Source organism: Pseudonaja textilis, chromosome 2, assembly GCF_049901715.1.
Source record: "Pseudonaja textilis isolate UNSWEBS1 chromosome 2, rPseTex1.2, whole genome shotgun sequence".
NCBI lineage: Eukaryota > Metazoa > Chordata > Lepidosauria > Squamata > Elapidae > Pseudonaja > Pseudonaja textilis.
In genome coordinates, this window is record NC_141991.1 from 51,060,490 (window position 1) to 51,079,514 (window position 19,025).

At 35.2% G+C, this 19,025-nt stretch overlaps 1 protein-coding gene across 1 annotated transcript in view; it reads right to left on the bottom strand.

The window, feature by feature from the left end:
* CACNA2D3 (calcium voltage-gated channel auxiliary subunit alpha2delta 3) overlaps nucleotides 1-19,025 on the bottom strand; it is a 582,709-nt gene that overhangs the window by 127,065 nt on the left and 436,619 nt on the right. The window contains exons 14-15 of the mRNA XM_087923863.1: nucleotides 4,808-4,879; nucleotides 3,408-3,488 (exon numbers count right to left, since the gene is read on the bottom strand). Of these exons, the coding sequence (XP_087779989.1) occupies nucleotides 3,408-3,488; nucleotides 4,808-4,879 (153 nt within the window). The remainder of the gene's footprint in view (nucleotides 1-3,407; nucleotides 3,489-4,807; nucleotides 4,880-19,025) is intronic.

The window sequence follows — 19,025 nt, forward strand, 5'->3', positions numbered from 1 at the left end:
ATGTGACACCACAAATTTGACACCCCTGACCTAAAGCATTCAAGAATTGCAGAAAAAGAGTGAATAATTTAAAAACAATAATTTAAAAATAATTAATTGAGAGGAAAGAGAAAATAAAGTTATTATTGGGTAGCATATGAAAATTTTATATTTTTAAAGGGCAATATATGAATCATGGAAGAATAGGATGGAGGCAACGGATGGTTTGCAAAACTAGAAAGGTCTGAAGTAATAAGTATACTGAGTGGCCTTGGATTAAAGTGGATTAAGACTCCTTGTCACTGCATTAAAATGCCATCTATCAGTTCTTAACCTGGCATAATAGATGCCAGCTTAACGTTTATTCCCAAAAGGCTAGACTTTATTCTTGCTCAATAATATGGCAGGTAAATGACTCTACCCTTAAAAACTGAGTGCACAACAAAGGAAGCAACCAGTGGAACCCTCTGGTTTCCCCCAAATATCAGCAGTCTGGATGTGGGAACATCTACGAAATATTCTACATGTCTATCCGTCCGTCCATCCATCCATCCATCCATCCATCCATCCATCCATCCATCTATCTATCTATTTAGTATTCCATCCATTTCACCAGAAGCAACTCTTTAAAACACGTATCAACTTTTCAGGAAGAGAGGAGACATGGTAACCTTTGCTTTATGTCCCACAAAGCAGTATGGGTGGGCTGATCAGAAGTGGTGGGAAATATTTAAAAAGTGAACTGACATTTTGTGGGGTAACAGATGCTTTTAGTAAATTTAGAGAATGAGGAAAAACAAGGGGCAAAACTAACCCATTAGAGCTACACCGTTTATATGAAAAGCCTGAGAAAGAGCAGAAGAAGGGGAAAATGGGTTGAGAATGTCCTGCTTTACCAAGAGATTTCTATCATACCAAGAATCACTAGCCTAGAGTGAGTGGGAGACCCAGGGGGACAGTTGTGAGATGTAGTAAGAGCACAAGCAACCAGGCTTCCTAGTTTCTTCCTTAAAGCCCTCCAGGAAAGAAAATGACAAGCAGCCAGGAAGAACCCAAACCATCAGGCTTCTAGAGCTGCAGAGAAGCGGAAGCCTAAGTTCAAGATTTCTTCTCAAGCCTTTTGTCTCTCCCATCATCAAAGATAACATTAGTTCCATTTTTCTTTAAATACTCTTAACATTTACAGTAGCCTAATTAAAAAAGAGGGTGATCAGCAGTCGTCCGTCCCCATCCCTCCCCCAGCCTGAAGTTAAAGTGTAGGAAACAGCTGACTGGACCCAACTTGTGTACACAGATACACCTGAAGATTAGTGCTCTATTAAAGAGAAGATTAATTTAAAAACAGGTCTACTGTGATTTCAGTATACTGGGAAATAAACCATCTCAAAGAAATGCTTTTTGTCAAAAGAAGTAATAAGCTTTAACTTCTTTTACCTGTGTTTTAATTAAGCCTTATTGCCTCTTGATCTTTTGTGATATAGGTAGGTCATTCTATATAATTTCAGGCTGTTTCCCAGAAGATTTATTTTCATTTGATCTTATGAACTGAAAAAGTTGCACGCATTTTTGTAAACCAGGTTTGGTGTATATCAACTCTTCCTTTCTCTCTTATTGTCCTGACAACATTTGGATTTATTTATCTCTTGCACTTCTTGAAGACAGGCAGTGGCAATAATAAATACTAAGCAGCTAACCCTGTTGAAGGTTATGTCGGAGACTAGTTATTTAGACCTAGCAGGCTTCTGGAATAGAAGCTCTGGAATCACCAATGTTTTATTCTAGCTGTGTCCTAGCTGGGCTGCTACATAATTTATTGACATTGCATAATAAACACAAATCAGAAGTTTAATTTTGGGATCTTTGCCATTAAATTTAATGTAACTTACCAGTGCATAATTAATTTAAACCATTAATTTAAAGTAGGTTTATATATACAGTGTATGTGTGTGTGTGTGTGTGTGTGTGTGTGTGTGTATGTATGTGTATACACACACACACACATACACACATACATACACACACTCCATAGATCTCCAGAATGCAACATCACAAACGAACAATGGAGCTTGTTCTGGGTGGCAGGGCAATCACGTTTTTCCCATATTCCCATTGGAACACTGTAAAATTTATATGGGAATTTTTTACTGTTTTTTTTTTCCCTTTTGAGTTCTTCTTCTTCATGTTGTAAGGCAATAGTCTGATATGAATAAAAATAAATTTCCAATTTCAGACCTGAGAGAGCTATGGGAAATAATCTAAAATAATGTGGTGTTATATTAGCCCTAGAAGTTTACGCATAATCAAATTTAGACTATACCTATTTCACTAAAAATCCCATTTATATTTGACAATGCTTCTCTTGCACAGCTGAATGCACTCATTGATTGCAATAAATGTACCTTCAGATCAATGATGTGCAGTCATTAAAACATCCCTTGGTGGGAAACTCACTGTTAATAGCTTTCACAGATGTTCTGCATAACCCAGGATGCAGAAATGATCTAAAACCTGCTGAGAGGAGGGTTTTTTTTTTCCTTTTTAAGTTATTTTATTGTGGATTTTTATACAATGAGAATACAGCTCTGTTCTAAAATTCTCTGATTAAGCATAAAAGTGATGAGATGTTTTAAAACAATGTTTAGCTCAATAATTTTAAGCTAACCCACCTGTCCTGATCAGGCACATTTTAAAAGTGATGTCAGGAGTGTCCACAGAGTGAGGTCCAAAGCTACATAAAGACATTCTTATGGCCATTTATATCAAACAACTGGAATTCTGATAAGCTTACAGAGTATAGAAGTCTTAATAAAGCTGATCTTTGGAGAAACTGAAAAGATTATTAAGAAAAAGTGCCCAAATGTGAACAAGTTTACGTTTAAAAACAAAACTCTTTTAAAGGATATGACTAATCATTTCCATGCAGCAAACTACAATGTGATTTCATATCTAAGGTATGAAAAGAATTTTTGGATTCCATGACAGCATTTTGGAATGCTATTTCTAATGGTAACTTTCTCATACAACAATTGTGCTTTATTTTACGTGAAAAGGTAGCTTCCATTACAATGACTGGCAAAGAACTGCATCCAACAATATGTCAGTTGGAAAAGTAAAGTTGCTGCTACTGAAATGTAATAGAATTTGATGCACCATTATAGAGTGAGCACATGTCTTCAGATAGTATATAAGATCACAACCCAACAGTAATCATGTTAGTCTTGTGCAAGACAATGTACAGTGGCTTGTACAAGTAGACTTGTTTGCTTCTATATTAATTTTCTTTTGTGATAAAAGTAATTATTTTCATATTTTTCATATTTTCATAGAAGTGTTTCTTTGGTCATAGCTCTACCCATTTTTATATTTACAATTTACAATTCTACACATTTAATTAACTTTGAGTAGCAGCTTACAAATGGATAAATTACCTTGTATTTTGGAATCGCCTTCAGAAGTTCTTTCACTGGAACATCTGTGCCCACAACTCCCAGGAGAATGCCTTTTGATCTCTATTTTAAAATAAATATATATTTAATATTGGGTCAATAAACAATTAAAACCAGAGCTTTCAGCCAATCAATTTAATCCCACACGGATTAAAACTGCACCAAGGATTGCAGTAATTCTTCCTTTATTAAGAAGGATCCCTGTGTAGTTAATTTGCCTGTCTAAGCACTAGGGTCATGTGAACCTGGGCAACCTCAAGTTTCATCACTGCATGTGGCAATTCCCACAGAACATCAAGAAGGAAGACTTCTTCCTTGGATTTCTTGGATGATAAGCGAATCATCTTCAAAAATACAAGAAAATTCAGTTGCCTCCCGAGAAAGCACCTTTGGGACTTCCTTGGAAGAATCCCACTGAAAGATGCTTGGGTGAACTATTAAGTTAAAGTAAAGGGCCTCGCGGAGATGTTGCATGGGCCTAATACCCAAATATCCAAAATCAAAAGTCATCATTTTTTTCCTAATCCTGAAAAGAAAAGCGTAAATGATGTGCAACATTTCAGCTGATAAGGGTGCTTTCCGTTAAACCCTTTGAATCTGGAAGTGTATTGTGGAAAAATGTTGCATGGAACTATGCAATTTACTTTGGTTTCTCTTTGCCTTTTATAGAAATATGCAACTTACTTCCCCAGCTGCCTGATTCTGCTAACTGATACCTCAAAGGGAAGTTATTAAAAGCAGTTTAAAAAGTTAGAAATGAAGCAGAATGTTCAAAACATATTAAAACTTCGTTGAACTTATTTGTTGAACTTTTCCTAACTTTTCGTAACTTTATACCATAAATACAGACATTTGTTCTAATAAAGAATTCTATAGGAAAAAAAAAAGTGCATGCATTTGTGTTTATGTATATGTATGGTTGATTGTGTATATGTGCAGGGTGCTACTACAAGCAAGAATTTTTACACAGCCAGATAGTGTATAACTAGTTCAGATGTTTGAGACATAATGCAAATAATCTGGGAGAAGTTAACGTGCTTACATGTAATTGAAACATAATTTTAAAACTTTTATAACAATGTTCAGGTTTTATATCCCGTTTAATATAGTCCCTTTCCCTTTTACAAGCTTTAATAAACATGCAAATAAAGAGCTTAGCATTCTCAATTTTGTGCTTCATGAATTCATGACACTATATTTCAAAAAGTATTTAATGCTCATTCGTATTAACAAAGTGTGCTTTTATTTCAACGGCTAGTGCAAATATATGGGGAAACAGCAGAATTAAACAAAAATACCCATGATTTCATCAAGCCATTCAAATACTGTATGTACTAGTTTAAAGCTTTCATTTTCCAGCCGATGACTGTGGGAATACTTACAGTCTCATTTTGCTTACTAAATACTGGCATGGCAACAGTGGTCATCAAAACCAATCCCTGATCGTCAGCAAGCTGTGTTTTTTTAAAAGAAAAGAAAGATCAAGAGAACACAAACTAAGATCACAATCAAGCCACAGCAATGAAGACATTCAAAGGAAGAGATTTCTGATTTACTAAAATAGTAGCATTTAAGTATAAATCTATACTTTGTATCTATGCATTGTTGTTGGGCATTCAAAAACACGGGCTAAGGCTCTAATAAAAAGTCTCTTTAAAGAAAGAAAACACTTGGTGGGTAGTTCATTCATCTCTTGGATATAAGATGCAAATTTTTTATTCATTTTCTGGACATTTGGTTTCTCATAGGAAACCACATCTTTTTTTTCCCTAATTACACCACTGCAATAAAAATCATGGGGCATTAATGACATCAGTCTTCAGCTGGTTTCTGCATTCTGTTACTGATAAACAGCATGACCACACAGAAATCACTGTAATTTTGGTAACTTTGGATTTTCAAAATGAGCAACGAGAAGATGATAATCTTGCTAACCTTGGCAAACTCCCAGCTCACAGATTGCATTGTTCAGGCAAATTCCAGATAAATAGAAAAGCATTTCTGCATGGTGACTGAACCCAACTCCATTTTGGTTTTCACTGTCAGTCAGTCTGAAGCTTGGACACATTTAAGATATATGTTGTAATTAAACATGCAGTAATTCCATATTATGATTGCAAATAGTTGATATAAAAAGGGGGGAATCTTTCCTTCACAAAATTAATGGTTGATGAACTTTTCTGAAATTGTTCCTAAAATATAAGATAAGAGTTTTTCTTATATGATTTTCCAAGTCCCAGGGGATTTGCCTGGCCTTAGTATGATTTAGGTATTGCAAATGTAAACTATATTGTGTAAGACAAGCATGCAACTAAAAACCCATGAATCTTTACTTACAAATACATATGTAAGGGAAAAAATACTCTTTAATCTTCTACTACCAGCAATACTACTCTATTGCTGGTAGTAGAAGATTAAAATTAAAGCCTTCACATACAAATGAACAAAAATGGACTGTGGTGGGAAAACATTTCTCTGGGATTTTTTATTGCCTCAAGAATTTCCTTCATGCACAATTCCTACATAGGTCTTCTACAGCTTCTTCTACCCATTCCATCTATTTTTATTATGTCCCCAGATGGTAAAATCAGCAGGTTTTGTTGCTTATATTATTTCAACTAGAATGCCAACTAGCATGAAGCTGTACTTAGGGATCCCAAAACAAAAATTGCCAATTCACAAAATGTTTGCATACAAATGATGCTCTTAAAATAATTGCTGCAATGTGAATGTAAGTAAGTTTAACCATGTTGGGAATGGTTTGGATTAGGTGACCTAATCCGAGAAACATAAGGGCTTGAGTTCATTCCAAGAAACCAATATGAGTAACCACTGTAATTCACATGAAGATAACGTGAGGGAAGGAGAAGCATATTCTCATGTATACGATTCTGTTACTACAGCTACACTAATAAAATTAGTTTTATATATATATGGCAATGGTTTCTTAATCTGGTCTACTTTATAGGGCTGACATCAAGAGCAATTCCAAATTTATCCTGCTCTCCCTGCCTTTGGCTCATGATAATTTAAAACTGCCTTGTCTGCCCTTCAAATCCTTTTTAAAGAACAAGTTGAACATTGGAGTTTAGCAGGAAGAAGGAAGGAGCAAAGCTGATGTTCTGATACATTTTTTAATTTTTATGATGAGCTTCATCTGAAGTAGTCTGAATACCTGCTAACTGCAGAGGTTGTGTCTTCAGTAGCTACTTTCTACTTGGCCAACTTCAGGGAAGAATAAATGCAGTTCCAACTGTGATCCTTTAAAAAGTAAACATGAGGATGAGTTCTCAACTGGAAGTTTCAATACTTGTGATGTGTTCCTTTTTTAATCAGACACACACACACACACACACACACACACACACACCTGTCATATATTTGTAATAAATGCAAACATATTTGTAGTAAATGCAAATCTTCAAAGAAAAAGTCAAAGGACTGCAGCAGCAAGTGGCTATAGTTTAGCTAATAAGAAAGAATAAAAGATTTCTTAGTTTAAAGAAAAGAGAATCCAAAAGTTGATGCAATTCTCCACAAGACAAGAAGAGGATAATTCTGGAGCAGAAAATATTCTTCACTATAGCAACCCAGAAAGAGATTTAGACCCCTGCAGCTAAAACATATTCTTTACATTTAATAAAGAGACGTTACAGAAGGAAAGGAGAGTTACTGGCTCTCTAAATGCCAGAGAAGATGCCTTATAAGTAAGAAGAATCACAGTGGTTGGTGAATCACTCCTATAAGGAATGTATAGAAAGACAATATATAGTATGCTGTTTGATACTGGATTCACTGTCAATTGTGCTATCTGCAAGGAGCTAAAATCAGGATGTAATAAAATGACTTCCAGGAATTCTCAAGTATAATTATTCCCTTTCTGTTATTATATTTGGGAACCAGTAATATTTCAGAGAACAGCCACAAATATGGTATATCACCAAAGACTTTAACAAAACCTTGAAAGAAAGGTTAAGCCCTGGAGACTCAGTTTATGGAAGAGATCTGAGAAAAAGAAAGAGGAATATTGCAAATCAATGACTACCTACACAAATGATATTGACAGAAAAGATTTGACTCCTTGGACCACAGCTTGAGTTATTCACGTGATGGTCTATGGGCATGAGATGCATAGAATTTCACAAAGAATGATTAAAACAAATATTTAAAAAATCTTGCTAGTTTGATTGAAGGGGACACCAAATCCTGTGAGTGCTGGAAATAAAGAAACAGAAAGTAGGATCTCTGATGAGCATTTGCACATAGTAGAAAGTAGACCAATTATACAAATGGGTCACTCAGTGAAATATCAGAAGGAATATTGGCTCTTAAACCTTGTAGTTTTCAGTATCTAAACAGCAAGGTTCAGCAAGTGGGAGTAACAAGAGAAGCCTAAGCTTTTAGTATGGAAAATTAAATGTGACTTAATTATTTTAAGAGATTTACTAAGACGATTCCCTTGATTTAATATAGGACTTGAAGGATACAATTTGTTAAAAAAAAAAACAAAATGAGAAGAAACCGAAAAAGAAGAGTTGTGATAAATCCTGAAAATGTCTAGAAAATGTTCAGAAATCAAAATGGGAGAACTTGGCAATGTTGCAGAGGTTCAAACGAAAACAATACTGTTGCTGGTGTTCATTATTCCTATTTATTCAAACAGCAATAAAAACTAGCTGGTGGTTTGGACCAATTCTTATGTATTCACTAATGGAGAGTGAATATTACTCAGAGTAATGTTTAAAAGAAGAAGAAGATCCAGTAAGCTGTGCACCAGTCAGTCTGACATAATACTGGTAACAGAAAGGATTCTAGAGCAGATCATCAAGAGATAATCTGTAAGAATTTGAAAACAATGGATATTTGCAAACAATCAGAATTGGTTTGTCAGGAACACATTTTGCTTAAATAGCTTTATCTCAGTTTTTGATCAGAGAATTTTCTTAATAGACTTTAAGGAATGTTGTAACTGCAATATATCTTGATTGCAGCAAAACATTCGAGAAAGTACCTCCTGAAACTGTACGTACCAAACTAATCCAGTGTGGGATGGATGGCACCACAATTAAGTGAATATAGAAGAGGCATAAAATTGTATTAAAGTAATCCTGGATCTTTTGATTCTTCACTATTTTTATTAAAGACCTAGAGGAAAAAGGTGAAGGCATACCTATCGAACCTGCAGGTGATGCAAAACTGAGTGGGACAGTTAATACCCTAAAAATAGAAATAAAAATAAAAATGAAGTACACAGTAGAGGAATGAGTTCAAAATAAAATAATGAAACTTAACAGAACATCCCAATGTTCTGCACTCAATAAAAGTAGATCCTCTTCTACTGCTGTAGTTAACTAATTAATCAAAGAAATTTATATGGCTGCTCAACTCACATATATTGAGGTGGTTTACAACATTAAAAAAATCCAAATCATAAAACCCCACCCACCCACAGCAGTGGTAAATATAATTATACCAACCACTTGATTGGCTCCACATAGCCCCTCCCCGTCAGGGGGAGAAAGCCTGCAGACAGAACCATGTCTTCAAGACCTTCTGGAAAAATAACAAATTGGGAACCAATCTTCTTTCTGGGGGAATATTTCATAGGGAGAGAGCTACCATTGGAAGGTTCTTGGTCCCACCAGATGTATTTCCCTAGTATATGGGATCTGCAACATACCCTGCCTCCCTCTCTCCCCCTGGTGGGTCACTAGATCTAATTGGAGTCCTTCAAATATCCTGGCTCCAAGTCATGTAGGGATTTTAACATGATAACCAGTGTAATTCTTGCAAAAGAGTTGATTCCTGAACAAATATTCCACAAAACTATGCAGGCTGATGTATTTTGAACTAACTGGATCTTCTGGATACTGTTCAAAGACAGCCCCATGTACAGTGCATTACAACAGGCCAAATGAGAAGTGAATCAAGGCATAGATGACTGTGACAAGGTGTTGTTCCAAGTAGGGGTGTAACTGGCCCACCTCTCGCAGTTGTGTAAAAGCTCTCCTGGTCACACTTTGAGTAGAAGTTGCAAGTCCAGGAGAATCCTTAAATTACATACTGGGTCTGTCTGGGGCAGGGCAACCTCATTCATGATGAAAGATGGGAATTATCCAAGGACCAAGGAGCTCTGAACTCGAAGTCACTTCATCTCATCCAGGTTGTTTTAGTCTGTTGCTCCCCTTCTAGACTTCAAAGCCAGGAAAAGGTGGTTGCAGCATAACTTAATTCAAAACAGGCAGTAGTGCCCAACTGACTATCATCTGCATACTGATATCTCATCCCATGATGCTGGATGTTTGACACAGCAGTTTCAAACAAGTGACAAATAGGAGCAGAAAAAGTACTGACCCTTGAGCAATCCTACAAAGCAGGAGCCATGTGTCAGATCTCTCCCCCTTCCCTCAATCATCACCTACTGAAAATAGCCTCAGAGGAAGGCAGTTAATCAGGAGAACACAATGCCTCCCCACCACCACCACCACCCAGAGCCATGCACATTGTTATGCACTTAGAAAATGTATGATAACTATGGAAAATATGGACACCTGATTTGGCAATATGAAAAATTGATTTATACCACTCAAACATAGGGATTTCCCCCCAAGGCTAGACTTGGCAGAACTAGTTTTATTATATTAGTCATATAGCACAGCAGTCCCCAACCTTTTTGACAACTTTTCCATGGACCAGGAGAGGGATCTGTGGAAAGACAATTTTTTTCATGGGCTGGGAGAAGGATGGTTTCAGTTTTGCTTGCTCACCTTCTTAAAAGTTCAAATAAAGATATTTGTCAAATCTACTGCCTGAGTAATTTATGATCATTCCTACATAAATTGAAGCAAAAAAGATCTTTCACATGGTCTCTGTTTGCAATGGGCCATAAACATCAATATTTCTAGTAACTGTGGATCACTGGATTTCAAATATTAATATAATACTTAATGCAATTTGTTTGTGTCATTGTCAATACAATTTTATTTTTATTTTGAGGTCTTCTGTATTCCAACCTCAAATGGAAGGATGTGTGTTTGTCCTTTGAAATACAAGAATAATTAGATTAAATGTACTAACAAAGACCAGATTCTTCCACCCTATTGCTTTGATTTTTAAAGGCAAACATATTGCTGCTTCATCTTAAGTGCTTTCATGAAAGGGTATTTTTTTACATTTCATGAGGCGCTTCCATTTCCATGTGTAAATGGTGCACGTAAAACATTTAAGCAGACAGAAAGAGATAATGATTTTGAAGGAAAAAGCATTTTATATGTTGTACTATTACATTCCATTTCTCTATGTGTGGGTGTACGCACGCATGTGTATTAATGTAGAATAACCTAAACAGTCACATAACACACACACACACTCACACACACTTGAAAGATTTAAATAATAATAAAACTTTTCAGATTCATAAGACTCCAGGGCAAGTTCTTTGTTCCCTTCCTTGCTACATTCTTGAAGAACTTCCTCCATCTCTTTTGAAGCCAGGATTCAGTGGGAAGAGGAAGAGAGATCTTGAATTTGGAGAATTTTCCTCAAAATGGAGTAAAGATTTAGCACTAAGGTACTAAAACCCTGGTAGTACCTTCTCTGAACTCATCAATTATCACCTCACATACTCATCCCTGAAGATGACATTGCCTTTGATACCTGTCCTTCTTTTTGGGACATCTTCCCTAATTGCTCACTTCTCTCTCCCCACTGACAGTGGTGGAATGTCAGGGCTTTCCCTCCATCTCTTGAGAAACTGAGAGCTGGGATGGATCAAAGGGAAGCATGTCTTGGCATTCACACACAGTCCCAAATCTGAAAGGAGTCTAATCCTTTATAGTATATTGTCCAATTTTAGGGGTCTTCAGATGTGTTTACGCCCATCAAAAAAAATGTTTAGGCTTGTCCATAGCAGGAAAGCAACAATGCAGTGACAGGGATAGTGAGGGAAAGGAAGAGTGTGTGTATGTAACAGATGTGTCTATTTTCTAGTAGCAGACTATGGGAGTGCTGGGATTTATTAAATTGATTTTCTCTATTGTGTTGTTGGCTATTTTAATATAAAGCATGAGCTTTGTGCTACAGCTAAAACTTATGAATTGATTAAGTGACAGGAATTTTCTGTAACATATGAACCCTCCTGGTTTCTTAATTCTTCTAATTAGTCTTTACTTTTGAAACTATTTCCTGCCTATTTTCAATGTTTCCCATAACATGTTCCATTCTTAAACCATTTCTTTATGTTTTTATACTTTTTAATAAACAGAATTTAGGTTTCTTTTAAGGAAGATATTTGATATGTCTGATATGGATCTTCTTAGAACCTAATGTACACAGAAAGTCCCTTACTTCCCCCATTAGTTTAGGATCTATTTGTAATCATTTACCCTGAAAAGAGTCACCTTCACTGTTTATGGAGATCTGGTTTAGAATTCCTTCTCTGTTTCCTTCTTTTTTCCCCCTCCCAAATCAAGATCTAATTTCATCCATGACTTTAAAATTATTTTTTTTAGTCTGAAATAGATTTTAGGTACTTTCTCCTTGTCTTTGTTACTTATCAAAAATCTGTTGGACCTTAAACATTGTCCACAGTCTGAAAACTTTTGTTGTGCATGTCTGGGCTCAAGTACATTTAAGATTCTTCCTCCAAAGTTTTCACTTAGAAAGAATCCTTGGCTTATATTTCTGCCTCCTGGTCAGTTTCTAGTTTTTACCATTTCCATAGTAATCTATTTAGCATTCTGAGTATATAATGATTATACCTATGACAATCATTCAAGTGTTACATAATCATAGGAGACAACGGTGGGAAACTGTTCCATTCCAACACCCAAAGTACCATCATTAGAAGCTGAGACTTAGGGGTGCCTCTAGAATGTATATAGAATTTCCCAAACAAACAATAGTGATATTGCAGAATAATTTGTAAAATTCCTCTGCTCCTATCTGTCTGAAATGTACCCTCTTAAAAGGAAAAAAAAACTGTATTAAGAAACATTTTATATTTCTACAAAGAAACAAACACGTAGAAATTTCCCTCTTTTTATAAGATTAAAAAAGCCAACACTAGAAAGTCTGCACCTATGTTTCTGACATTTGGCAGGTTTTTAAATCTTAAAAATCTTAAAAATTATTCCGTGCTAGCAAACATTAGCCAATTCTATTCAAAATAATAATACAAAGAAAACTGATTGTGAAAGGCAAAACATTGGATTCCTGAAACTCATTTTGGATTCAGCCCCAAGTTTGATTAGGCAGCTTATAAATCTGTCCAAGTTAAATTAGCCTACATTCTGAATTGCTTAATCAAACTTCAGATCTGACCTTGTGATGAAAACGTTTTGCAATCAGCAACCTAAGAACCCATGAGCAAGGCTTCAAGTACACCCTTGAAGAACTCCAGAATTTGCACTAGAGAAGAGCTATTCCATGTGTAAACAACTTGTGTCAATTTGCCAGGATTATGTTCTTTTATAGCAATGTGTCATTGGTCACTTGTTATTCTCCAACTAATTTCTGGAATATGTAAGAACCAGACAAAAAAGCCAGAAAAGAAAATGGAAATACAGTAGAAATAGGAACATTAAAATAATTTTAAAATAGTACAAGCAGTTTAAAAAAAAATACAGTTTTTATAGCCATGACAAATTTTGGGGAAGCATCCAGAAAAATGTAATTAATCCAAACTAGTTACCCTCCTCATCGTTCATTGGGTAAAGTTTAGAGCTATCAGAATGGCTTTAGAGTTAGATACCCATTGTTCCTAAGAATGAGTAATATAGGTAGTCCTCAATTTGTGATCATTCGTTTGGCAGCCATTCAAAGTTATGACAATGCTGGAAAAATAAACTTACAACCTATACACAAAGATATGGCAATGCCGTGCCCCTGTGGCCACATGATCAATATTCAGGTGCTTGGCAACCTGCCTACACTTACAACTGGAGGGGCACTTCAACTTCCCCCCTTGACTTAACAATTACATTTGGGACTGGTATTGCCATCATAAATCAGTGAACCATGATTCTGGGGCTGCTTGCTGCCCCATAGGGCAAGGTGCAGGGCAAAGGGTAGAGTTAGGATTATAGGTGGTGGAGGGTTTGAGACAGTTTCTTATTTTACTGAGGCTCAGGGCTGGGTAAGACCAAACCTGGAATGGCTTGGATTGGAATGGGTACTTATTAATAAGCTTTGAGTCCTGGTTAGGAACAATAACAGTGAATGCCAGGATTGCAAAGTCATGTGATGTTTTGCTTTATGACCTATAATGGCAATCCCAATCCCAATTGTGGGCATAAGTTGAGCCACCTGCATAAAATGGGCTGGCTTCTGAATGAACACAACATCGTTGTGTTGATCCTAGGAATGTTCAGAGGGGAAGTCAGTGTTCTTAAATCATAAATTGTTCATTCAGTGTTGTCAGGTCTGCATCTATAAAGGTTGAAGTCAAGAGTGAAACTAGAAGGCATAATGAAGATTCAGTGCTGCACACACCTATTTTACCTTGAATGTTTAAAGAAGGTTTTCATGTTCAACCAAGAGATATAAATAAGTGACACTTCAAAAAGAAACAAAAAATCATACACCAATCACTGTATTATAACATTTTTTCTTCTTCTTCTGAAATTCATTTGATTCCATTTAGCTTCTTGGTTAACTTTAATAAAATCTCTAATGTTTCTCCCAGTGCAGTTTCATGACAAGATCAAGACTGTAAATTTTCCATTCTTTATGTAATTCAACACCTTGAAGAATGAAAAAAAATTAAATGAAGCAAAGAATGATGAATGGTGTACCTAGATTTTTCAAAGCAAAATAGTATTAGGATAAAAGGACAGCATGCTGTGCTGAAAGAAAAGAGAAAGGGAACTTCTGGAAACTTTAAATGAACAGTTATTGCCCAAGTCATGTTCTTAAAACATTTGAAAAAGGGGTGGGAACAATATTTTCAAACAGAGCAAAATAATTTTCTTCAGGTGAGCTCTCTTTCATTAAGATGTGTAATAGATACAGTAGTCTCTCCAGTTTTACAGAGGATCAGCACAAAATACCTCACAATAGGAACAGGTTAACATATCTTGAAGCTTGCTGTTTCCACAAATCATGTAAAACAATGCCTTACTGGCTGTTATAAAGCAATACTTATGTCTGAGAGACACATGGCAGAAGAGGAATCAAGTGTGCTAATTCATGTCCACAAACTCCACAAATAAAATGATTTATTTACTCATAATAAATCATTCCTCCCTCCCCCAAGGAAACACCAAGGAAGAGACCATATATTTCATACCTTGCTAATTCCTTATTATATTTTAAATTGACCTGGACATGGTCCTAATTTGGATGGTTCATTATTAATATAATAATCATTTTGAAATGTGCCATTTCACATGCAAAACTGTATAACATGTTCCCTCTATTTACAAATCCTGTGTGCAATATTTCATTCTATATTCTAACACACATTTAAAGAAAGAAAACTTGTGTCTGCATTCTTTTGTATCTTTTGTACTACAAAAAAGATTCCTTATGTATTTTATGAACTATTTCTAAAATCTATCCATCCATCCCTTCCTCTCTCTATATATATATTTCACTACACATGAAATAAGATTTGAAATCTGCCCCATATTCATGAAAATGTTCTGAATGGTAATTGATAGTCATAATTTTAAAAACTAAGAATTATACTGCTATTTCTTTAATTATGCTTAAATGATACCAGCATATGTACATATCATAGGTATAAAAAAAATGCTGCCAAGAGATTGGCAATTCATAGAGAGTGATTGACATAATCATAAAGATAGCTAAAGTGAAAATAAATTTGATACAGTCTGACAAAGCTGACGTATTATGGGTTTTTTTTTTAGATGTTCTATTGACCAGTATACAAAGTTGAATCATAAAGTTTCTTTGATCATTTATAACCAAACAAGTTTGACTTATTTCTTGGTTGATCACTAATAGGAACTATCATTGAATCAGGAGGAAACCTACAGATGTATAAAAGGAAAAGAGTTCTAGTTTTCTGAAAACAACTTAATTCAAATCAGATGAAAATAATTGAATGTAAGTGATTCAGCTGTCCTCCTAAGTAGTGATTATTGCTCTGAACTAGTGAACCTATAATAAACTTTCAGCTATGTAGCTGAGGATGCTTTTTGGATCTCTTTCTGTTACAAGAATGAGCAGTGAAAGATAGTTTAGTTGTATAATGACTGTTCCCAAACTAAGGCAACTAATTTAACAATTTATGTTCTAAAAATTGCCCATCTGGATGACTGCCATGCCATGCCATGTCAAAGTATATGTGATTCTGCCTTTAAAAATCCCATTGAGTCCATAATAGGATTACTAGATGTCTTTTTTAATCATATTATATATTTTTGTCATCTGCACTAGCAGTTTGTCCGTTTCCAAATGGATTTTATTTGAAATGTAGGTTTTAACCTACAGAGCCTTAAATGACTTGGAGGCAGATTAGATGAAGCAATGTCTCCTTCCATATTTATCAGCCTGTATTTTAAACTCAAGGATGTAATCTCCAAGTGTCCTTACAACAAACAAGTAAATAAAGTAAGGGGGTGGCCACAGAAATGACAATTTTAATTATGATTCAGTCTGCAGTAGATTATCCTGAGTTAATCTGAGGCATGAAAGATCCTAGAATAGGTAGCAATAAAAATATTTGAAGAGGACAGGCTTCAAACTGAGTGCCACCCCCCAATGGAAATTATTTTAGTAGGATTGTGAAAACTGTTCAAAGGCAAAGGGACTGAATTGCTGCTTTGAATCAAACTTTAGATCAAACAGCCGAATCAGTTGAATGCATTAAATCAAATCAGGTGGCTTGGAACCAATTTCATGATTTAATGGACTTTTGCACATGTACACACATTTTTTTTCTTACCATTAATTCAAATCAAATACTGTAGAATTGGTTCTTCAAATTGAATCAACCCATTGAATCAATTCACTAATCAAAATCAGATCCTGGGTGATTTGCACATTGCTAGTTTTCAGTATTTTCATAGCTTTATAGTTACTTTTGCTGCAAGTGTTATATTTGATTTTATCATACAGTCTTTCTAATTTGCCTTGCTTTTCTCTGGGAACCACTAATATTTCATCATTGCAATGTATGTTTGTGATACATATGCAACTACAAAAAATTTAATATGGCAAATTTTAATATATTCTTCAGAATGAAGATACACCAGTGAAAGGTCAGAAAATATAAGTTATTTAAAACACAGTTCTCTTTAATTGCAACCCTGATAATTTCAGTGACTATGGATGACAGTAATTGCTTCTTGCAATAATGACTACTTATATGCAAAATGAATCACAGCATGGTTAGCTGGGGAATTCTGGGAGCTGAAGTCCACATACCTTAAAGTTGCCAAGATTGAGAAACACTGCTATATAGATTCAAACAAAATACAGCACATATTCAGCCACCATATGGGAAAACGTGCACTTGTGTTGACTCAGTCATTCATAAAGAATGCATCGACCTGTGCAGTGAGCTTCTTCAAAATGCCAGATGGATTTGAAAACTTCTCATCAAGTTCCACTTGGTTAGGCAAAAATCTGAATTTTATAATTGTAGGATTAAAAATTAAGAAAATGCCTTTTTATGCAACCGACCATTTCACTCAGGGTTTTGTATCATGTTCATCTCAGTAACCAACGATTACTTTTCCTTGATAATAGACCTGATGGTGACAATGTCGCTCAATCAAATCTTTCTTTCTGAGGACTGTAACTCTTGATCCAAAGAAGCTGTTCACTGGGCCCACACTAAGTGTGCAATTCAATAGTATTCATTAACCCTGGCAAGTTTTTTTTAGTGTTCAAAGAATATTTGTAGGAATCTTGCATTAAATGGCTCTACCATCAGAGATATGTCAGTATGGACATTTTTGAGACAGTAAAAGCCATGGAAGTTAGATGCAGTTCTAAGTAGTATACATAGGAGTATATTCTTAATTAAGAAATATATTTCTGCTAATGCACTGAGGAAATATTAGTGCTTTGAAAAATGTGCATACATTAATATCAACAAACCATTTTGTTTGTTTAGTTAATGCAGAGAAAGAAGCCACTGAACCTTCAAATATGGTTCCATTAAATCTTCTAGTAACAGCCCTGATGAGAGTTGTGGGGAGCTGAAATTCATTAGTATCTGGAAGGTCACAAATTACTTGCTCTTGAATGTAGCATAGGGAAGAGGGCAGCTAGCTCAAGGATGATTAGAATCAATATTATATTTTCAGCCCAAAGAAAATGCTGAAAATTAAAAATGACTGCTGCAAAAGCAAAAAATTAATATGGAAAATAATTGATGAAAATTCCTTAGAAGTGTAAAGATGGAACAAGTCCAAGAAAAGAAAACTGACTAATGAGGCAAATGTATTAAACCTTGCAGTCCCTTAACATTTTTTGATCTTGCAAGAAAGTCAATGCTGCTGTAATTTATTTCATTTTTCATACTGCCCACTTCTTACCAAAAGTGCCTACAAATCAGAGGTGGTATTCAGCAGGTTCTGACCAGTTATGGAAAACCACTAGTGGAAATTTTGAGTAGTTCAGAGAACCACCAAATACCACCTCTGACTGGAGAGTTTACAGTATCCTTCCCTGTCATGCCCATCAAGCCACACTCACAGAACCGGTAGTAAAAAAAAAAAAATGAATCCCACCACTGCTACAAATTGTACTCAGTGATTTGGAGATCATGTTGCAAAATGAAGATATAGTTATATTTTACTAATATTGTGGAAAAGAGATTAATATATGCTTAAAACTTATTTCATACTTTCTAATCGTGATCCTGGCATTTAGCTGGATCATTAAAGAACTGAACATGAGGGATTCAAGAAGGAAATGGCTGTATCTCTTTGCTTTTAGAAGTCTAAGCCAGAATTCCTGAACCTGTGATAGTATGCTTAAAAACTACAAAACTGTTGTGCAAATATTACAACGAACAATGTTGCATCAATCATATGTAGTAAGATTTAATACCAGAAGAACTTTAGGAACATTATCCTTTCCAGTCTACCACCATAGCTATTTCAAAATTGTGAGCATGAAAGACATCTTACTTGCAACATGAAAGAGAATATTTAACAAACTTTTGCTTTGTCACTATTCAGTTTCATAGCAAATCACTGTGAATGAGGCTAGTTTAAAAGGCGATTATAATTTTTAAGAAACTGGGATTGTTGTTTTTTTAAAAGAAAAGGATAAGATGCTAAATAATTCTCTATAACATAGGGGGGGGGGTTTCGTTAAAGTTTGCCCATCCATGGCTATTTGCACTGCAAAAGAGTAGAAATTTTCTTTTTTGTACAATGAGAAGAATTGTCAGAAACTATTTGTAAGAAAAACAGCCAGTAAAGAAAATATAAAATATTATTAAATACAATTCCCACCAAATTAAGGTTCTTCCCTAACTATAGATGGTTTAAAGAATAATAATACCCAGATAAAACCATTCTTGCTTCTGTCTAGGTTAAACATAGAAAATGTTATTGCTAATCTATTTGTGCAGACAGTGTCTGCACGAATAGATTAGCAAGATCAGGAGATAGCAAG